General features: G+C 55.8%; 1 protein-coding gene across 8 annotated transcripts in view; it reads right to left on the reverse strand.

The window, feature by feature from the left end:
- The window catches only part of SHANK3 (SH3 and multiple ankyrin repeat domains 3), a 364,468-nt gene that overhangs the window by 135,243 nt on the left and 205,871 nt on the right, over positions 1-23,354 (reverse strand). For all 8 annotated transcript variants that reach the window (XM_062020288.1, XM_062020289.1, XM_062020290.1 and 5 more), the window contains exon 14: positions 4,337-4,450. In XM_062020288.1, the coding sequence (XP_061876272.1) occupies positions 4,337-4,450 (114 nt within the window). The remainder of the gene's footprint in view (positions 1-4,336; positions 4,451-23,354) is intronic.

The following is a 23,354-nucleotide window of genomic DNA, read 5'->3' on the forward strand; positions in this document are numbered from 1 at the left end:
GGGGCAGCAGCTCCCCATGAGCAGCAGCCTGGGCTGGGGGGCAAGAAGCCAATGGCATGCTGGGGGCATCCAGCAGAGTGTGGGCAGCAGGGGGAGGGAGGTTGTGCTGCCCCTGTGCTCTGCCTCAGCTGCTGAGGCCTCACTGGGCAGCTCCAGAGTCATGTCTCAGGCCTGAGGCCAAGCTGTGAAATCAGTCTGTGGGTCAGGGTCTGGATCCAGAGGGTCTGTAGCCAGCTATGGGCATGACTAGCATTGAACTAGAGACCAGGACTCCTCCAGCATAGGTCAAGCAGAGACTGAAAGCTGCAGCTTAAACAGAGCTCCTGGACCAGTGGTGTAGGAGGAGATCCCCAGGGGAAGCTGGTCAGGGACTTTAAGACATATTCGTGCCCTCAGGACCCTGACATTGTTCTCCCTAGCTGGCAGTTACCAGTCCTGCCACAGCATATCCACCCAACAGCATGCCTGTTCTGACAGGGAACTGCTCTGGTAGATTTGGACCTTCACATAACTAGCTTTGGCCTCACCTCACTCTGATAACAGCTCCACACCCTCTTCCCTTACTGCTGCTCCTCTCAGCCTCGTCAGGGTCGAGCTCAGCTGGGTTTCTGACCAGTTCCCTCTTACATCTGTGATTTCAGATCCCCTGATACAGACTTTTCCCCTCTTTTTCCAGATGAATCTTAGTCTCCATTCTGAGAGCTTTGCCTCCTCCTAGAGGCCCAGGGACAACCACATTTGGATTCCCCACCGAAAGATTCCTCTTCTGTGAGGGATACCTGTTGGGGCAGGTTTCTGTAGCTCTGACTTACTCACTCAAAATTCCACTCCAGCTGTAACTCACTGAAGACAGTCAGTTCCATTCACTTCTCTCCAGTTTAGTTCATTACCAAACATAAGAATCCAGACTCTAGCCTCATTACCAGGACACCCTACACCATCATTTCCCACAGCAATGTACAGATAGATGTGTTTGTCCTTTCTGTTCCTGCACAGCCTGTGCATCACACACACTCCTCACCCTCAGCTCTTACCTCTGCCCTTCCCCGAAGCACAGACACGCTGCTCTGAGCTGTTCTTGCCCATAAGACACTGGACTGATCAAATCATTTGACTCAGCTTCTTCCCCTCTGCACTCATGAGCTGGCCTTTGCACTCCAAATAGCTCAGCCTTGCCTGGCTGGCCACCACCAGTCCCCTGGGCAGAGCAGCCAGACTCTCCTCACAGCATCCTGCTGCTGCCTTCCCCTGCCCACTCACCTCCTCTCCTGTGTTCCTTTAGGATACACAAACAAGGTATGGCAACATCTCTCTGATTTACCTCCTCTTGCACTAAAAATAGCAATGCAGACAGCAGCCTATCCAAAATCAACTCCCCTCCCTTCTTGGTTTAAAGCCACTTTGAGTCCTGAGGGACCAGACCTTCACCCGTGTGCCTCGGGCACCTGCGCTCCAGGCACAGAGCTCCAGCTCCAGCACAAGCCACAGGCCCATGTGCCTCCTTCCCTCACTGTGCTCATCAGCTGGCTCGTGCTCAGTGACCTGGTGCTCTCTAAGCCCTGAACTACACGGTCCTTGGGGACAGGCTGCAGAGGGGAGGAAGGTAAAGGGGAGGCAGAGACACACGAAGCTGGAAAACCCTCACAGGCACAACTGCTGCCTGTCTCATTATTGGCTTTCTGGGTGCATCCAGCAGAGTGTGGGCAGCAGGGGGAGGGAGGTTGTGCTGCCCCTGTGCTCTGCCCCATGTGCTGAGGCCTCATGTGCAGGGCTGTGGCCAGTGCTGGGCTGTCCAGCTGCAGAGAGCCAGGGAAGGGCTGCAGAGAGGCCAGTGCAGGGCTGCTGAGATGCTGAGGGGCTGCAAGATGTGTGTGAGGAGGAAAGGCTGCAGCCCTGGGGCTGCTGAGCCTGGGCAACAGAAGCCTGAGCTCAGGGGCATCTCCTCAGTGCTGCTCAGTCCCTGCAGGGTGGGTGTCAGGAGGCTGGGGCCAGGGTTTGGTGTGTGCTGGGCAGTGGCAGGACACAGGGAAGCTTCTGCCCTGGGGTCTGTAACAAAGGTGAGCAACAGCACATTTTTCCTCAGAGCCATCAAGCACTGTGGCATCTATGAACTGGGACCTGGGAGGGAAGTGCTGGCCCAGAGGCCCCCTTAAGAGAAGCACTTGGCTCATTTAGGTAGATCAATATGCAGCTCATGGCCTTTTCCCTCAAAGGCATGGAAATGCACACAGGTTAAAGGAACAGCCCAGAACCATCTCCAAAATGTCACGTCTGAAAGTGCTGTCTCTGAATTTCAATGAAGACCACAATGAGTTTCCCCAGCTGCTCCCATCCTTGCCACAGCCATCTTCAGTCTGTTCCAACCAGAGCCCATCAGGTATGTGCCACACAGCTCTGCTCCTTCCCTCGCTCCAACACACAGCTGGAGATGCTTCGCTCCCCAGCAAAGGACAGGCAGCCCGACACCTCCCCACCAGCCAGCAGCCCCATCAGCTCTTAGGCTGTACTTAATCCCAGATGAGATACTTCCTTTGATCTTGGCAAGAAGTGGCAGAGCAACATGGTGTCAGTATGGCTAAACCTCCCTCTGCACACAAACATCCTGCCCTTATCTGAACTGCCTTCTGTAAACAACCAGCACCTGAAACCTGGGAGTCAGCAAAAGCCAAACCCACACCAGGCAACGTGCCAACAGCCACAGTGTGGACAACAGAGGAAAGTGCTCCTGCCTCTGCTCCAGCTGTAGTGTCCAAGCACCATGATCTTCACATTTCACTACACAGCTTCAGTTTAACCCAAACAGTGCTTTCTCCAGAAAGCACCCAGCAAACATCCAGGAAGGGCTCATGAGCCACATCAGCCAGCCTGTTCTGCCTTTTAATTAGCATCATAAGTCAGGGCAAACAGCCCCTGCACACTGAGTGGCTCCAGAGCACAGCTCCAAAGCAGCACGAGAGGGGGGGAGGAGGAGCCTTCTCGCTGGACATCCCAACTCATCAGCTCCATCACTCCTGAAGAAGGAGGAACATCCCACCCAGGGGGGAACATCCCACCCAAGTCTCCACTGCCAACAAGCATTTCCCATCAGCACACCAGAAACACACTTGCTTCCCTTCTGATGGGCCCAGAGCAGAGCTCAGTGACCACGCTGTGCTCAGACAGGAGCCTTCTCTGGCCAGAGCTGGGGGTGCCCAGCAGCAGGATGCAGCACAGGCACAGATCAGCTGAAGGAAGGGCAGGAATGGGTGTGGGAACAGGAGCTGTCACTGCAGACTGGAGCACTCACAGCTGAGCCAATGTACAGGCACAAAGGCTTTGCTGCTCAGACTCTGTCTGTAGTGCCACTGGGTCAGTTCCACTCCTGCTGCACCCTCCATGGTGACAAGAGCAGCTCCCAAAGGCACCTCAGGCTGTACCCACAGGGGCTGACGGGCGACTGTCCAAGAGAACAGTGACCTGCACATACCCATGGCAGTGCAGAGTCAGTGCTCACTTACAGAATCCAGGAAGGACTGGGCTTAGAGCAGAGAAGGCTTTATAAGTGGGTTCAGGCTTCCAGAAACTAATTAAAACCCATTGTTGTGCAAAACAGAACTGAATTTCATTGATTTTTGTTCCTCTTCCACAACTTTGTTTCCAAGTCTGCAATCAAGGTTTGACTCTCACCAGGATCCAGCTGTGTGAACTTTAAAGCTCATTTAACATGCAAAATGAACCCCACTGAATCTGTCAAATCAGGGACACTCTGAGGAAAGAATTACTCCAGATGTCCTCTTCAGTTGCTTTACCCAAGGACAAGGCTGGGCTTGCCAGAAGGCTGGGAGAGGAACGCTGCCCAGCAGCCCTCAGGGACAAGGGGGACGCTGTGGGGATACAGCAGGAGAGCCATGGAGTCACAGTGACCTCTGAGAACAACGTTCTGTTTGGCACAGGCAACCTGCAGCTCCTCCTGCCACCGCTGTTCTCCAGGAGCAGCCCGTTCCTGCTGGCCCTGGAGATGCAGGCTCAGGGGTGCCAGGGCTGAGCCACTGACATTTGGAATCGTTTCTGTTGCACTGGAACACACACGTGCACATCAGTGTTTTCTTTACAAGTCTCCTAAAACAGGGCTGAGATCAGCTCATGTCCTCTTGCTCCACCAACTGACTCTCACCTGCAGGAGTCCCTGCCAGCGCCAGGCAGAAGCACACACGTGCCACGTGCCTGCTCCTGGGTGCTCGTGCACTCGGTCACACAAACACACACCCCGAGGTACCCGTTTGTGCTGCCAGAGACGTGAAGTGAGTCCTGCTGCAGCAGTGGGGCTGTGCAGCCTGGCTGCCAGGGACCAGCTCACCTTGCCGAGGGTCGTACTGCCGCATCTGCACCTCCTCCACGCATTCTGCCGGGAACCAGCCGGTCCTTCCCTTCACCGTGCCCTCCCAGAAGCCGCCTTCGCCGATGCTCAGCACTGTGGGAACACAGACAGGCACGTGAGGGCCCCCAGGAAAACCCAGGATGCTCACTGTGCAGGGTTAAAGATGTGGCACAGGCATCTTTTCTAGGGTCAGGTGTGGTCTGGAGGGAGAAAGCGCCTCCAGATGCTTTCCAAAGCCTCTTGTCCTGAGGAGGAGCAGCGCAGAGAGTGGCCTTTGTGCAGCTCTGTGCTGTGAAAATGAAGCAGCACGTTGGCAGCACCCATCTTTGCAAGCATTGCTCAGGGGGGCTCAGACACCAGCTGGGCTTTGGTAGAACCATCTCCTGGATATGTGCACCCCACTGTAACTGCTGACAGCCTCAGAGCAACACCACAAGGAAAGGAGACGGGCCAGGCGACGACACAAGGCACTGAGAGCCGGGGCGTGCTGCTGGCCCGTGCTCAGGGACCCCGGGGCTGTTTCTACATGACACAGCAAACACCAGCATCTGGCTGCCACAGCAAAACTCTCCCAGCCCATTAAGCCAAATGCTTTCGCTTGCTCAAAGCTTAGAGAAGCAGGAAGGAAGTCTTGAAATGTGCTCTGGAGATTGAATGAATTCAGAATCAAGGAGACTTGAACGGAGAATCCCGTCAGGAGCGTCCTCATTACACCAGGGAGCTATCAGCTTGAACTCACCAGCTGCTCACTGCCAAAGAGGGCTTTCAGGTAGCCAGGGCACAAACCACTGAAGAGCTCCTGAAGACAAAACCAGCCCTCCTTACCACACCTGAAGGATGAACCGGGGTTCAGAGCAGATGAGCCAACAGTGTGAGGTGATGAGACACCCTGAGGCTTCTGCCAGCAAATGCCTGCTTGATGTCAGCTGTCACCTCCCAGCTCCCTGCAACTGGGACCCCCCCACACCTTATGCTAGCAGCCTCTGCAAGAAAGATCTGGATTGTCTGGGGGACATTTAAAAGTGCATCACATGTGACCATTCCACTTTCTGTGGCCACACAGGAACTGATTGTCATTCCCTGAGCACACCAGGGAACAAACCGTGCGCACTGCAAAGGAGAAGAAAGGGAAGCAGAACCATTACAGATCCTTCTGCACATTTCCCACACAGATATTATATCCAGAGTGCCCAGATATTACCCCTGTTTTACCCAGAAAATGGCTGATCTGTGCTGCTCACTTGAATCCCAGCACTTACAAGTCCAATTAACTGCTCCATCCTGATGCAAAGCAGCAGAGGATGAGAGCAGGTCCATACATTTCCAGGTTACCCTGGCTCACAACCCTCCCCTCAGCCTTTGTAACACAATGCTCTCTGGAACAGGTTGTGAATGGATGTGTTTGATGCAGTCTCTGAAATGCTACAGACGAAGAGAAGCTGCTGCACATCACCTGAAAGCAATCAGCTGCTGATACATCCTTTGGCAAACCCGGTGGTGCAGCTCTCAGAAAGGCAATTCCTTTGACATCCAGACCAAAAATAAACAGGGCAGCCAGCATCTCGGGGTCCCTGCTGTCAACCACCTCAAAGTGTTCCCTCAGCCTTATGTGGATAACAAGTTCTGAGAAGCAAGCCCACCACACCAAGAGATCCCCTTGATCAGCACAGAGACGTGTTTGCTGCACCATAAACCCCCTCAGCATACAGAGGGGACACTGAACGGGGCTCTCCAGCTCTCCAGCAGATCCCTGGACACTGGCTGAAGGAAAAGGCTGATGTTGGGTTATTTTAAACTCCCACCTTCTGCTTTTCTTTTTCCTGTGGCTGTTTCTCCTGCTTTGCAGTCATAACCTAACCCTGTGGCTTTGACAGCAGAAACTTCACTTTAAGCTTGCCCTGTGATCTGAAACATCCTGGAGTGAATCTGGCAGAGCTGCTTCTCCCACAGCACAGAGCACAGCTTTGCAGGCAGGTCGCAGGACCTGACCCAGCACAAAGGCAGCGACCTTGGAGGCTGCTGGATGCTCCCTCTGACCATCAGGCAGGTCTCAGCAAAAGATGAGGAACCTCCTGAGGCTGATTACCAAAAGGGCCTTGTGGCAAAGGGATGACAGTGATGAGGCAACCAGCAAGCAAGGGGAAACCTTCCTGCTGGTTCTCCTCAGGCTGCACTGCAGCCAGGCAGCAGGAGATGGGCTGATGAGCAGTTATTCAGCTCTAGATGAGAGAAACCACAATGCAAATGAGACAACTGGTATGACAAGATCCCCTGTGGCCAGACCTTCCCCTGTAGGAATGGCTCTCAAGACAAACTCTTTAATCATCATAACATCTGTACCACAAGGCTGTGCAAGTATCCTATGGCTGTGTGTGGTGTCAGAGCCACGCAACCAGCAGTCACTGCTCACTGCCACCACTGCACAAGGGTCCTGCACCACCCCCAGCAGCCCATGGTCCTCACTGCTCTGTATCCCCCACAAGGGGCTCCTCACTGCTCTGTATCCCCTCACAAGGGGCTCCTCACTGCTCTGTATCCCCTCACATGGGGCTCCTCACTGCTCTGTATCCCCTCACATGGGGCTGGGCACCCTGCAGAATGCACAGAAATGGCCCCTTCAGAAGGGTGATCCCCACTCCCCAAAAGTCATCCTCTCAAACTGCCTCCCCATGAAGAAACTTCCAGCTGCAGCTGAAACACTGAGGCATCTGTGCTAAGGCCACAGTGGGCTGTGGAGGACAGCAGGCTCTGTTCCTCTCTCCTGGACTCCTCTGCCTCGTGGGAGCACAGGGAGGAGGGAGCAGGCAGAGGCACTGTGCTCGAATGGCCTCACTGCTCCTGTCACCTCAGTGTCACCCTGCTGTCCCCCACTGCTCCTGTCACCTCAGTGTCACTCTGCTGTCCCCCACTGCTCCTGTCACCTCAGTGTCACCCTGCTGTCCCCCACTGCTCCTGTCACCTCAGTGTCACCCTGCTGTCCCCCACTGCTCCCAGGGCTCAGCACTCATGTGTGTCAGCTGCAGCCCTTTCTGTGGCAGCCCGTAACCTCCACGCAAAGCATGGTGTCATTAGCTCTCTCTGTTAGTGCAGGGTTGCCTTCCCACTCAAAGATCACTGGGGAAAATGGTTTCTTTTCTCCTGTCATACATCAGCAGCTCCAGCCACACAGGAGTCCTTGAGCTCTCAGCACATCCACCAAGGACAAGACCTCTGGGGAACTCGCTCCTGGGTGCTCAGCACCCACCCCGAGGGATGTGTGGGGCTGGAAGGGAAAGCTGTCCCTCCAGACAAGTGGCAGTGGTGGGAGCACAGCACAAGGCTCAGTTCCCAGCTGGCAGAGTGATGGGACCTTCATTCAGCACAGGAGAAAAGAGCACATGAGTATGCAGAGGGCAGCAGGGCTCAGCCCCACAGAGCACGGGGCTGCTGCCAGGCTGGGGGTTCTATGGCTGCACAACTCCTTTTGGGGTGCTTTTAGTTAGTGAACAATAAACACCTGAGTTACTGTGCTATTTGCTATCCCATCCAGCAGCACAGACACATCCCAGTGTATCATGTGCTGTCACCTGTCCAACACAGCTCCCTCAGAACCCTTCACAGGCAGCACCATCGTCCAGCCCCACACCCCTGTGCCCATTCATCCCCATCACCACAGTGCCCATTCACCCCATAACCACAGTGCCCATGTGCCCATTCATCCCCATCACCACAGTGCCCATGTGCCCATTCACCCCCATCACCACAGTGCCCATTCACCCCATAACCACAGTGCCCATTCATCCCCATCACCACAGTGCCCATTCACCCCATAACCACAGTGCCCATTCATCCCCATCACCACAGTGCCCATTCACCCCATAACCACAGTGCCCATTCACCCCATAACCACAGTGCCCATTCATCTCCATCACCACAGTGTCCATTCACCCCATAACCACAGTGCCCATTCATCCCCATCACCACAGTGCCCATTCACCCCATAACCACAGTGCCCATTCATCCCCATCACCACAGTGCCCATTCACCCCATAACCACAGTGCCCATTCATCCCCATCACCACAGTGCCCATTCACCCCATAACCACAGTGCCCATTCATCCCCATCACCACAGTGCCCATGTGCCCATTCATCCCCATCACCACAGTGCCCATTCACCCCATCACCACAGTGCCCATGTGCCCATTCATCCCCATCACCACAGTGCCCATTCACCCCATAACCACAGTGCCCATGTGCCCATTCATCCCCATCACCACAGTGCCCATTCACCCCATAACCACAGTGCCCATTCATCCCCATCACCACAGTGCCCATGTGCCCATTCATCCCCATCACCACAGTGCCCATTCACCCCATAACCACAGTGCCCATGTGCCCATTCATCCCCATCACCACAGTGCCCATTCACCCCATCACCACAGTGCCCATGTGCCCATTCATCCCCATCACCACAGTGCCCATTCACCCCATAACCACAGTGCCCATGTGCCCATTCACCCCATCACCACAGTGCCCACGTGTCGCTCCCAGGCACACTCAAACACCAGTTATTAATAACTAAGCACTGCTCCATGCCAGCCGAAGCGAATTCCCCACAGAGGAGGAACCTCACGACTGCCTGCACCCAGGCATTAGTCCTAGCAAGGGAAAAACAAACAGGCCAGCCTGATTTACGAGCCAAACAGGAGACTCACTTCAGTTCCTCCTCTAGATCTTGAAGATGCAAATGCTTCTGCTCTGCAAAGGTGACGATGCTGCCACGCTCTGCAGCAGACCCAAACGCCACCGCTCATTTCCCGCTGCTCCCATCCATGCTTCAGAAGCTCTGCTAACACTTCCCAGTGGAAAATGTCCCTTTTCTGGCACTTTGTGTTTCCAGCTTCCAAAGCAGCTCTTTGTGGAGGAGAGCTCATCCAGCTCCCCAGAGCTTTCTGTTCTTGTATTGCTGTGCATGGCTCTTCAGTCACAGAGCACTCCCTTTTAAGATTAGCTGCCTCTCGAGGGCTGGAAGGACTGGAGGTTCAGCCTGGCTGGCACCAAGCTGAACACACACTTTTAAGGTAAAAGCAAACTGAGGAAAAATGGAAAAGTTGTCTATATTTCACCAGTCTGTCCCTGACTGTGCTGTCCCACGAGACAATGTAAAGGGTTTGCTCGAGCTGAGTTAACATCCAGTGCTCTCCCCTCACCCAACAAGCTGCTCACCTCACTCTAGAAGGCTGCCAGCTTGGTTAAGCAGGGCTCCCTTCCACAGATCCAGGCTGGCTACTCCTGATCACCATCTCGTCCTTCACATGTTTGGAAATGGTTTCCAGGGTTAGTTGCTCCATCAGGAGCTCCCCACGGATCAAGGTGAGACTGGCCAGCCTGGAGTTCCCCACACCCTCTGTCTTGCCCTTCTTGTCAACAGGAATGGTATTTGCCTTCTACTCATGAGGAATCTCTCCTGACCAACCATGACCTTCAAAGACGAGGGAGAGTGGCCTGGCAAAGCCATCAGCCAGCTCCCTCAGCACTCACTGCTGCCTCTCCTCAGGCCCATGGACTCCTGTGTGTCTGGTTTGGGCAAGTGCTCCCTCACCTGATGCTCCACTCAGGGCACCCTCCCTCACCTGATCCTCCACTCAGGGTACCCTCCCTCATCTGATGCTCCACTCAGGGCACCCTCCCTCACCTGATCCTCCACTCAGGGTACCCTCCCTCATCTGATGCTCCACTCAGGGCACCCTCCCTCACCTGATGCTCCACTCAGGGCACCCTCCCTCACCTGATGCTCCACTCAGGGTACCCTCTCTCACCTGATGCTCCACTCAGGGCACCCTCCCTCACCTGATGCTCCACTCAGGGCACCCTCCCTCACCTGATGCTCCACTCAGGGTACCCTCCCTCACCTGATGCTCCACTCAGGGCACCCTCCCTCACCTGATCCTCCACTCAGGGTACCCTCCCTCATCTGATGCTCCACTCAGGGCACCCTCCCTCACCTGATGCTCCACTCAGGGCACCCTCCCTCACCTGATGCTCCACTCAGGGTACCCTCTCTCACCTGATGCTCCACTCAGGGTACCCTCCCTCACCTGATGCTCCACTCAGGGCACCCTCCCTCACCTGATCCTCCTCCACCCTCCTGCCATGGACCATCCCACTGGCCTTGGGATGGGGCATGGCTGGAGCCTGGCTGAGCAGCGAGGGCTGAGGTGAAGGAGGTGGGTACCTCAGCCTCAGTGAGCTCATTCAAGCTGCTCTTGCTGTACAATCACGTAACTTCTTGAGAAATGAAGTGCAGCGAGCACGAGCTCTGGGCTGGCAGGAGAGGAGGGGATGGGTGCCAAGGAGCTCTGAGGACAGCAAAGCTCCAGCTCGGATTCAGCTGGACCTCAGCAGGGCCAGGCTTGACATCTGGGTGCCAGCTCTCCTCAGTCTCTCCCGACAAGTCACTGCAAAAACCTGTTTCATCTTCCTCTGCAAAGCCAGGCCCCTATTCAGCATCAGGCTCAGAACTCCTGCGAGCCCAACTCCGCTGTGACAGCGCTCCTGGCTCACAGGGCCCTTACCCCGAGCTGGCAATACCACAACGGCCAAGAAAAAGCTGGTGCCAACGGGAGAGAAGAAATAAATGGCCCACTGAGGCCTACAAATCGCTGCTGCAAGCTGGGCAGCTCACACACACAGCCATCAGCTCTGAAGGTCACTGGTAATTTGAACAGCCATAAAGATGGCAATGAGGCACAGCCTCAGTCACACAGAGGCCTGGGAGGAGCTGACAGACACGGCATGCTGGGGAACACAGGTCTCCAACGAGGAAAGCCAGAGCCAACAGCTCAGGATTCTCAGTCACGTCTGGCTGCCACGTCCCGGTGCTGTGCTGCTGCTCCTCTCATGGCCTCAGCAAAGAAGGGACTGTCACACCCCAGCTCAAGACAGGTTTGCCTGCAAGGATCCTTCAACCTGCTGCTGCAGGACCCTGGAGAAAAAGCCCACAGCAGCTGCTGAAATCACCTGGGCTTTGTGTTGACCACTCCTGGGGGTGCTCCCGCTGGCTCCTTCTCCACTCTCATACCAGACGTCCCCTTCCCCTGTGAGGCACAAACCCACCTTCCTCCACTGTTCTGCCATGGACCTGACCCTGCCTTCTCCCACCCCATTCTCAGTCCCAGACACGTGCTGCCCCCTGCACGTCCCACTGTACCTGCAAACTCCTCCCTTGAATCCACTGCAGCTCACTCAGGTCTTGTGGAACATCTTCCACGCTTATGCAGCCCAGCCAGCTGGAATGGCAAGGCAGCTGTCCTCAACAAACACTGTGGTTTGTCCCCTCATCTTCCATTCATTCAAATCCCATTTGAACCTTAAAGCCTACTTACAGAACCCGCTCAGCAGCGTCAGCACACCCCTCTGCACACCCTGCATGTGCACTGTCAGCTCGTGTACTGCTTTGACTCTACAACCTGCAGTTCCAGGAGCTGGTCCTGCCTCTTCTCTGCTGCACAGCACAGAGCAGGTCTCAAACCTGACAGGACTCTGGGTGCCTTTCACACGGGCTAACAGCATCTCAGGTGCTGGGACTGCAAAGCTCTTTAGTTTGTTCCTCTTGCAGCTGCCCTTCTCCTTTGCTCCACAGGTTCCAAGACCAAAAGAAACGAAGTGCCCCAAAGCCCAAAAACCCAACCCAGAGCAGCCATGGGGTTTCCCTTTCTTGAGCCCTCTACACACTGGTATGTGGCTGCTCCTTCCCAGAGTGGTCCCAGGAGCCACCTTGCACAGTCTCTCAGATACTTTGATTATTTCCTATCAGAAATGTCACTCAGAGCACCCAGGCTGCTCATTTAGCCATGAGCCTGGGTTCGGGCCAACCCTGAACCGGCCCCACTCCCACGGTCAGGCACAGCCCTACAGTCCCAGTCTTGCTGTGAGAAGCACAGGGTCTCTCTTCAGCACCAGAGGTGTTCCCATAACAGGGATGCACTGTCATACTGCTGCTCCCAGGCTCTCTGTGCTGAGTCCCAGCGATGGCACCATGCAGAGTGCTCTGATTCCAAGCTGTGCTTGAGGAGCTGCACGACCCAGACACCTGCAGCTGCACAGAGTCAGCCTGAACCTGGGCTGCCTGCAGACCCTTTGCCAAAGGTTGTTATTCCTGCCTAAAGCCATTGCTCCCAGGAGAGATGAGAGCTGGAAGACTGGGATCCCCCCATGCAGCAGGGAATATGCCCCAGAACCGGCTCATTCCCTTGGGGTGAAGAGGTGGCTGTTGGAGACCTGAGCCCACCCCTTGCTCTTACAGCAGTGCTGCCACAGCCATTCTCTCCAACACACTCATTGCTTTATCACCTCAGCTTTATCACCTCAGCTCCTGGATGCAGACACCAGGTGGGTGTGCACCAGAGGTGCTGAGCAGTTCCACACACTGCCCATCACCTGCACTGGGAGATCCACTTTGCACTGTCACCCAGAGCAAACGACACAGGCTGGATTCACAACGTGCTGCACTCATCGTCTGTCCCAGCACACTAAAATCAAACAAAGAGCAATTTCACAGCCAAGCACGTGTGACCACACTCAGTGCTGCAAAGACCCCGATGTGGGGAGGAGCTGGAAGGCTCCTGGCTCCAGCAGCACAGCTACTGCACTGTGCAATGAGGCTTCCAGCTCGGATTCTGCTCCCTGGGGGCAAGTCAGTGCAACAACTTAAGAGGGCAACAAAGAACACTGCAGGCCCTGCTTCCCACTGCTTAACACTTCATTTTTCACAGGCTTCCTCTATCACCCCTTTCCCACAGCTTTGCTCACACCTCAGGCTCCCACACTGAGCTCTGCTGACGCCCCTCCTGCCCAGCTTGCCACCAAGGGCCACCAAATCCTCAGTTACAAGCAAGGGACAAAGCCATTCTGCTTATCTATGAAACAACTATCAGGAGGCCATTTGGGAGTGGTACACAACCTGAATCCAGAGACTTCCAACCCTTGTGCTAAGGCCCATCTCAGAGACCCAGAGGCACGCACTGTGCCTTGGCAGGACAACACACGCTGCACAGAGACCTGCCCTCTGAGGGAAGGGACGTCCTGAAGCCACCCTGAGCAGGAGAGATGGCCTCAGTGGTGAGGGAGAAAGGCAGAAGCAGTGCTTGTGCTTCCCTCACACCTGATGCAAAACTGCCAGTGGCATACCTACAGGGCCTGGCAATGCATGAAGGTGAGATCATGGAATCGAGATGATCATTTGGGATCACAACTGTTGTCCACACACCACAGGGCTTCCGAAATCCCCGGGCATGCAGGATTACCTGCAGCTCCAGATCAGCTCCAACACACAGCTGCCAAGTGAAGCTGGAGCTTGATTACATTGCTAAGATCCCGTTCCAGTCTGTATCCAAGAGCTGGTCCCTGCAAGATGTGCTGCAAGCAAAGGCAAACTCCAAAAGGCTACAACGCAAACGAGTGCAGGGGGTGCCTTGACCTCACCTCAACACTAGGAGCACGTCCCATCATGGACACAGCACCACTGCACACCTGTAAGCCCAGCTCAGGGCAAGGCGAAGCGGCTGCTGTTGTATACGGGACTCCAGGCTGGTTTGTTCCAGAACGAGCAACCATTGCCTCGGCTTGGGCAACAACTCCACGTCCCACTCAATCAATCAGCCAATCAATCAACCTCTCATGTAAGCTGGGCATTGCACAAAGCACTCACACCTCTTTGAGGGGCTCACATGGAGATGACATGGCCACCCAACCACGCTCCTCATCTTCACGTTCGTCCCAGGGGAGCTGCCAGAGCCACGCTGACAGCACGGCTCTGCTCAGTGTCAGCTGAAATCACTGCTGCTGAGCTCTAAGTCATTAGCAAATGACCCATTTTTGGTCAGGTCCCTCATCTGAGCAGCAGGATTGTGCTGTGACCTTCATTTAATTCCAGAGCTCATCAAGCTCCAACTTCCTATTTTGCCACTCCGGGAAGGGTTGCTCCTCCTTTCCATTTAATTTGCCAGTGTCTGTACCCAGACACAGCCAAAGCTGGGAGCAAGCCAAGCAGCCTAAAGCTTCAGATGGCTTCCAACCCTTTGGCCTGAGCCCTGTTGAACTGCCAGCTCAACTCCAACACCCCAGCACACAGCCCGAGCAGTGAGCCTGAGCACACAGCGGCCGCATCCCAGCAGTGTGTGTGAACCCACCACGGCAGGAGCCTCTTTCCAGAAGCCCCACCAACTGTGCCATGCAGGTTCTGAATGACCTGGGAAGCTGTAGTCTTTGGTAGCAGCACAGGGAGGCCACAGCCTTCCCAGCTCCCTGAACAGTGGGAGCTCATCATCTGATGAAGGTCACAGATCCCTGACGAGTCCAGCTGTAAAACCCAAGGCACTTGCAGAGCCAGAGGGCACACAGTAGATGCCACAACAGCCCAACTTTTCGCTCTGCACAGCTGCTTTGTTTGTTATGAAACTAAAATGCAATGATAAGAGCTGTTTTTGAAGGCCCCAAGTGAACACAGGGAGCAGAGGCTGCAGGGTCCTGTCATCACAGCATCTCACGGCTCTGGGGTTTAGTAATAAGAAAAAAAAGGAGGGACCAGCTAGGAGTCAAAGAAATTGGGGAAAACAGGAAAGGCTCATAAGGGGACCCCAGATAACAGGAGAAAAAGGGGTTTTCCCACCAATCTCATCACCTTCCACCGAAAAGATGCCCTGGGGAGGCTTTTGGTCCTGGTCACACTTGAGCCAGCCTTTGTGAGACACCCCTTGCTCCTTTAATGACAACAGATGAGAAGCCAGGATCTGCCTGCAACATGGCAAGCCTTGCACTCCTACATCTCCCACCCCACTGAACACACCTGCCCTGACACAGACCCCCCAGCACATGCTGTGAGGGACAGCAGGTCATCCTCACCTTGCCATGAACAGCAGCACACCCCAGTACAACCTGGACTCATCAAGGACAGCGTTTTGCTCTGCAGGAGGAAGTTCTACACACACCCTGAGGCTGAACCCTCTCTCAGCCCCTTCATCTGTGTGCAATTCTCCCTAACAAAGGCACTTCAGGCTTCTTGCTGCTGTACACTGCTGGTGTGTGACTCCAGCATCCTCAGCATCTCCCCTCAGGGACTCCTACCCTTGCCATTCAGAGCAGTTAACCACACCAACAATTCAGCAGCTCACATGCAGGAGCCTCTGCAGCCCATCAGCTGCACCATTGCTCACTTGCACCAGGACCTAAGTGCACACGAGGCTTCCTACAGCCTCCAGCCACCCCCATCCAGCCAGCCCTGGGACTGCTCCTCCCTGAGAGCCCTTTGGCACCCTCCAGCCACAGCTAACTCACACCAATTGGTAAAATTAAATACCCCAGAAGGAAACCCACCACGGAAGGGAAGAGCCTTCAGACACCCTGCCATGCACACAGCTCCCACAGAGCCAGGGGGCCCTTGGATGAGTTTGCAGGTGCTCCCTACGACCAGAGGCAGATGAATTGTGGTGGCTGGTGCAGATCTGGGCCAAAACCCACCAGGGAAAATGATCAGAGTTTAAGGACAGCCTCAAAGGTTTATCTTGCAGCTGAATTCTGTTTTCCCCTCAAGTAAAGATGACAAATAATAGACTTAGGAAATCCTGTCTCTTTAAACCTGTTTTTCCTTGATCACAGTGGGAGTGAGGACATCCAGCAATAAGGGCACAAACATTCAGACCACACAGAAGAGACCTGAAATCCCCTTTTGCATTCTCTCACTGAGAGACTTTGAGCTGAAAATTACCACTGCACCAGAACACGTTTTAAGATGCTTTTAGACCTGGCCCAGGAAGTCTCAGTGTAGAGCAATGAATGCACAACAACAGCAGCCTTTGCCTTGGCTTCCTCCAACTGCAGCCTCCAGTGATCCCATGAAACTGAGGCATGACCCACAGCTCTCAGTGCATGAACAAAGGTGAGCAGTGCAGCTGCATGTGCTGGCTGAGCCCAGGCTGCAGCCTGCCATGTGCTGACCTGAACAAGCAGACGACTACCTGGGCAAGTGCCTGACTCCAGGAGAGGATGCTCTTGAGGCACCTTCCCAACAGCAAAGCCAGCAGAGCTGGTGTTGAAGCCAAGCAACTCTGGCAGCAACCCAGAATGCCAGATCACACACTTTCACAGGCTGAAAATGCAAATCCTCCCAAGAGGAGGGAACAAGAGGGGCCCCCAGACCAAAGCTAACAACTCTGAGGAGAGGGCACTTTGATCTGCTTCCCACGTGGCACGAGGCCAAGGTGATGCATGTGACTCCTTAGGACCGGTTTTCCATTCATGGCACTTCATGTCTAAAAGATTTTAAAGACAGAGAAAGATAAATAGGAAGGAAAAGCTCAGCTGGGTATTCGAAAGGAAAGAGGGGTGGGGTGTGTTTCCACCTCGATGCTGCAGAAGTCCTGTGGAGAATCCAGCTTTACAGCGGTGCAAACATCAGCTGAGTAAGGCTGCAGCAGCCCCCAGCCCAGCAGCACATGCAGCTGGGCTTGAGCTGAGGACACAGAGCTTCTGCTGGGCTCCTGCCACAAGCAGTTGTGTCTGCTCTGAGAGAAGTGCTGCCCTTGCTGGGGACTGCGCTGCACGCCTGAGGAGCACAAAGCAGCACTCGCGCTGCTCCCAGCTCAGGACCAGCACAGGCAAGGGGCCAGAGTCTTGTTCAGCTCAGTTCAGAAGAACACAAACCAAAGAAGCCTGGATGGGTCTGGCAGAGGTTGGCATGTGTTTGTTCCTCACAGCCTTTCACATCAGAGGGCCAGAGCACAGATTTGTTGGAAGCTCTGCAGCTCCCAGTCTCAGAGGCCACGAAAGGGACTTGCTGCAAGCAGAGCAATGCAGAGCTGCAGCCTCCCCTCTGCACAGGGCACTGCCCACGACAGCTACAGCATCCAGACCTTCCTCACAGCTCCTGCCCACAGGCACAGCCTGGGCTTCAACACCTGCAGCCAGAAGCACAGAATCCTTATGGTTGGAAAGATCTTTCAGCTCATCGAGTCCAACCACTCACCCCACAGTGCCAGGCCCAGCACTGAACTCACCCACAGCCCTCAGCCCCACGGCTCTGGGGTCCCTCCAGGGCTGGGCACTCCCCCAGCTCCCTGGGCAGCCTGGCACAGGGCTCACACCCCTCTCAGGGAAACAGTTCTGCCTCAGCTCCAGCCTCAAGCTCCCCTGGGGCAGCTCCAGCCCCTTTCCTCTGGGGCTGTTGCTCATGGCTGGGGAGCAGAGCCCGACCCCCAGCTCCCTGCAGCCTCCTGGCAGGGAGTGGCAGAGAGTGCTCCTGGCTCCCCTCAGCCTCCTCTGCTCCAGCCTCAGCACCCCCATTCCCTCAGCCTCTCCTCACAGCACCAACCCCCCCAGGCCCTTTCCCTGCACCAGTTCCCAGCCCCTCTGCCCCAGCCTGGCCTTGGGGTGGCCCAAGGGCAGGACCCAGCACTTGCCCTTGTTCAGCCTCAGCCCATTGCCCTCAGCCCATGGCTCCAGCCTGGCCAGAGCCCTCTGCAGCCCCCTCCTGCCTCACACAGACCTGCACACACATCCAGCTTGTGTCACACACTGGCTGAGGGTCACTCCATCCCCTCACCCAGACCATTGATAAACAGAGACTCAGCACCTTCTAAATTGCGTGTCCTGTGTCAGGTTTGGGGCTCTGGCTACAGCAGAGGAACAGAGGCACAGCTGGGCACAAATGAGATCTGAGGTGGCACAGAGCTCAAATATAGCCCTGGAGGAAATGAGATCATGATGGATGAACGGGAACACGACCTGAAGAATGGGCACAAAGAGGGAACTGGCTCAGCAGGGAGGAAGCTCAGACCACCCTTGCTGGCACCATCTGTCACACTGCAACTTCCTTGGCACCTTCAGCTGCAGGCAGGTAAAAGCAATTAAGCACAAGGCCTGGGGACCTGAAAAGTCTCCAGAAGCAGATGGAATCCCCCTGAGTGCCATAAGAAGGGAAGGGCAGGAGCTCACAGAGCAGTGATAAGACCAGAACACGCTGCCCTTGGCCCTGCAGCAAACAGCACATGGGCCAACAGCAGACAAGGCACAGGCTCTGCAGGGGTTTGTCCTGCTCCTGGATCATTTCTGCTCTGAGTTTCATGTCATGCTCATCAGTGCTCTAAAGACACACCACAAAGGCTGGAATGTGCCCCCAGCTGTCACACACCACTCCTGAGGTGAGGACGAGATCAGCGTGAGCAGGAACGAGCTGGGGACTGGGCAGAGCAGGACCTGGCTCAGTCACACACCAAGCATGTGTGCACAGGGGCAGAGGGGCCCAGCGAGGAGCAGGATGCGGCCAGGCTGGAGCGGGGCCTGGAGCAAGGTCAGCCACAGCCTCAGCTCACAGCTTCAGGCTCCTTGTGCTGCACCACACCACGGTGCATCCTGCAGAGAAGGACCCAGCCCCTGAGCGTGGCTCCTGTCTGTGGGGCTTGGAGCCCAGACCTGGTGCTGCAGCTGGCAGCGCAGCTCTGCCCTGGCACATCTCAGCTCCCTCCGTGCCACAGCTCTGCCCCTCATCTGCAGCCACCCCAGTGGCAGCCACTAACGGCACATCTGCCTCTCCCCCACCTACCGCTGGTTTAGGCTCCAGCTCCTCGGGGCTGAAGGGATCTGTGCAGTGTCTGGCCGGGCCCAGGCTGAGGGGGCTGTGGGCTGGGGTCTGCGAGTGCCACGGCACTGGAGCTGCTGCCCTGTGAGCAGAGCCTCCACGGCACTGCCACGCCAAGTTCTGCTCTGAGCTGTTCCAGCCCTGCAGCCTCCAGCTGCTAAGCTGATTTTTATAATCATCTTGCTTTTAATACAATCATTATACAGTCATTATGCCTTTAATTAAGCATTTATTGTAAAAAATAGTGCCAATCAAAGTCAGCAGGTTCAAATAGGAAAGGAAGGGAATTAATGTATTCCCAAAATGTTAATGAGGGCTTTTCATCCGAAGCAGAGCTTCAGGATGTGGCACCAGCAGGCACATCTGACAGGAGCTGTGCAAAGCTGGAGCAGGACAGCCTTGACCCAGATGGTCAGCGCTGACAGGCAACGGCTGTGGCTCCCTCCTGCTGCCCACCCTCAGCCCCTCTGCTCCCAGTCGTCTGCCCTTTCCCTTCCCTACCTGATGGGGATGTTAATCCCACCTTGGCCCCTCTCAGCAGCCCTGAGTGGACTCCTGAGCCCCCAGGCCCTGTGCCCTTTCCACGGCCGCTGCTCTGGATCTCAGGCAGCCCCAGCAGCTCCCCCAGCACGAGCACCCTGATAGTCTCCAGGGACACATCTCAGGATGCTGGACCTCTCAGACCTTCCCTAAAGCTGTGGCTGCCCTGGAAGGCTCAGATCCATCATGGCACAAGTTCCTGTGCCCAACACCCACAGTAATTTCTCCTACAACAGTTTTCTCTGTCTCAGGGGGCTTAGATCTCTTCACCCCTGGGTACCTCAACTCCCAGGGTACAGCCCCAGCAGGGTCTGCAGGATTGGCAGCCAAAGACCCATCCTGAGGGCATGTTCCTGCTGTCCAAGTGCATGCAGGCTGCTGGAAGGGCTCAGGCTGCTCTGCTGCCTCAGAACAGCCAGCAAGTCTCACCATCAGAATCCGTCATCCACACTCTCCAGAAAAGGGGAAGATCCCCCAATTCCAGCTCCTGGCTCCTGCTACAGCCAAGGTGCAGGGAAAGCTGAGGCAATGGCTGTCACCATGTCCTTTCACAGTGAATGACAGAACCCCCAAAGCAGCTGCCCCTGGCTCAGGGGGCACAGGAATGTGTCCAGGGGGGTTGGAAACCTCCTGAGAAGGAGCCTCCACACCCTCCCTGGGCAGCCTGGGCCAGGGCTCCCTCCCCTCAGCACCAAAGGACTTGCTCCTGCTGGTGTTTAAGTGGAACGTTCTGTGCTCCAGCTTGTGTCCATCACCCCTTGTCCTGTCACTGGTCACTGCAATGACCCCTCTGTGATGCAGGTGGCCACAGCCAGGACACTGCCAAGAGCTGGGAGCACAGAGGACGCCGCCGGCTCCTGCAGCGGGACGGGCTGAGGCTCGGCCACGTCTGGGGCCACCAGCACCCACCAGCCCCCCAGAGAGCTGGAGGGCACCTTGCTCCAGGAGAGCAGGGCCAGACCACTCCTCAACTTACTGTGACACCCAGCAAAGCAGCAGCAGAGACAGGTCACATCCAACACAGGCGAACGTGCCCTGGGCTGCGTATGAGCAGAAGTAACTGACTGCACAGAGGATGCTGGGCTCTGACCTGCTGCCCCTCAGGAATGAGGCTTTCATTTAGAGCTCTGTGTGAGAAAACTCAGTGACTGGCAGCAACAAAACCCAAACTGTGTGCCAGGGAAGGTCAGGAAAAGAGAAGTGTCTCAAATCCTACGTGCAGCTCGGCTCCCTCAGCTCAGAGGTCACAGCACAACTGGGAGAGGTACAGAAGAGGGTGACAAGAACAGCAAAAGGAATGGGCAAGTCTTCAGCCTGGAGAAGAAGGGACTGAAAGAGAGGTGCACAAAGTCAAGGGCAACACTTCATGAACAGGGATCCCCTTCTCACTGCTGCTTTCAGCAGAGATTATGGGGTCATCGAGCAAAAGCAGCAGGTAGAAGGGCAAAACAGCCTCAGAAGTGGCTTTTCACTCAGGGCACAGTTAAGCTGTTGTAGCTACAATCAGTTTGTATGTGCCAAGGAAGCAAAAGCTCCAAAAACCCCAATAAGCATGGCCAGGGCCTGTGAACACACCCCAAGAGCTGACACACACCCTGCCTGTTGCACCCTGACACACACACCCTGCCTGTTGCAACCTGACACACACACCCTGCCTGTTACACCCTGACACACCCCCTGCCTGTTACACCCTGACACACCCCCTGCCTGTTACACCCTGACACACACACCCTGCCTGTTGCACCCTGACACACACCCCCTGCCTGTTACACCCTGACACACACACCCTGCCTGTTGCACCCTGACACACACCCCCTGCCTGTTACACCCTGACACACACACCCTGCCTGTTGCACCCTGACACACACACCCTGCCTGTTACACCCTGACACACACACGCTGCCTGTTGCAACCTGACACACACCCCCTGCCTGTTACACCCTGACACACACCCTGCCTGTTACACCCTGACACACACACCCTGCCTGTTGCACCCTGACACACACACCCTGCCTGTTACACCCTGACACACACACGCTGCCTGTTGCAACCTGACACACACCCCCTGCCTGTTACACCCTGACACACACCCTGTCTGTTACACCCTGACACACCCCCTGCCTGTTACACCCTGACACACACACCCTGCCTGTTGCACCCTGACACACACACCCTGCCTGTTACACCCTGACACACACACCCTGCCTGTTGCAACCTGACACACACACCCTGCCTGTTACACCCTGACACACACCCTGCCTGTTACACCCTGACACACCCCCTGCCTGTTACACCCTGACACACACACCCTGCCTGTTGCACCCTGACACACACACCCTGCCTGTTACACCCTGACACACACACCCTGCCTGTTGCAACCTGACACACACCCCCTGCCTGTTACACCCTGACACACACCCTGCCTGTTGCACCCTGACACACACACCCTGCCTGTTGCACCCTCACAAACACACCCTGCCTGTTACACCCTGACACACACTCTGCCTGTTGCACCCTGACACACACTCTGCCTGTTGCACCCTGCTCCCTGGGCACCTCGTGCTGGCCCCTGCTGCACAGGCTGAAGGGGCTGCTCCTCTTCCCACTGCCAGCAGGTGGGATCACGCCAAGGTTTAGGAGAACAGGCTTCTCCCAAAGACATTCTGCAGCACCTGGTCACCCATCAACGTTTGGGCCTCACTCTGCTGGCCTGTAGCCACAGCACAGCACACAGGAGCCCGAGCAGGGGCTGCCCCAGTGCTGGTGAATGCCAGGGGGGTGCTGCTGCATCCTTGCTGGGGCCAAAAGCCCTCCAAAAGCCACCAACAGCAACTCAATGGATGAGACTTTTTAGGGAGCACTGCAAGAGTCCAGCAAAGGAGGGGAATACAACACTGCCAGAGAGATCTGCTCACAACAGCCTTTCCAGGAGCAACTGCAACAGCCCTGGGCATGTCATCCTTACAGGCACAGGCAGGCAACACACACTCCCCTGCCTGTGCTTCTCCAAGGCTCCTGGTGCACACACTCTTCCTGCCCCCAAGCAGATCCATGTACCTGCCCAGCTTGGTGTCACCAGCAAACTGACTGAGGTGCCCTCATCCCCTCACCCAGATCACTGGCAAAGGTGTTAAACAGAACAGGTCCCAGCCCTGAGCCCTGGGGAACTCACTGGTCACCAGCCAACAACTGGATTTAACTCCATTCCCAGCACTCTGTGCCCAGCCACCCTGACAGCTTTCCACCATGGCACAGCAGGTCCATCCCAGCCATGGGCAGCATTTCTCCAGGAGGATGCTGTGGGAGATGCTGTCAAAGGCTTCACTGAAGGCCAGGCAGACACATGCACAGCCTTTCCCTCACCCCCTAAGCAGCTCCCCTTGTCACAGGAGGAGATCAGATTGGTCAAGCAGGACCTGCCCTTCATGAAGCTGTGCTGCTGGGCCTGAATCCTTGGTTACCCTGAACGTGCCTCACGTGGCACCTGGGATGATCTGCTCCATAACCCTCCCCAGCACTGAGGGCAGGCTGACAGGTCTGTAGCTCCCCAGATCCTTCTTCTGGCCCTTCATGTGGAGGAGGGGTCACATTTGCCAGCCTCCAGTCCACTCAGCCCTCCCTGATTAGCCAGGACTGCTGGCAGATGATGGGGAGTGGAGAACAGAGCCTTCAGCCCAAAGGGCAAACTTTGGGTTAAAGCATGTCAGAAACAACCAGTCCAAGGAAGCATCCCCAGCACCAGCAGCCCTCACTGCAACCTCCCCTCCAGCTACTGCCAACTCCTTCCCTCCCTTCCACAGAGCACAGCCACACTCAGCCTTTCCAGCTTGCTCATATCCATACAC

Source organism: Colius striatus, chromosome 1 (genome assembly GCF_028858725.1).
Source record: "Colius striatus isolate bColStr4 chromosome 1, bColStr4.1.hap1, whole genome shotgun sequence".
Classification (NCBI taxonomy): Eukaryota; Metazoa; Chordata; class Aves; order Coliiformes; family Coliidae; genus Colius; species Colius striatus.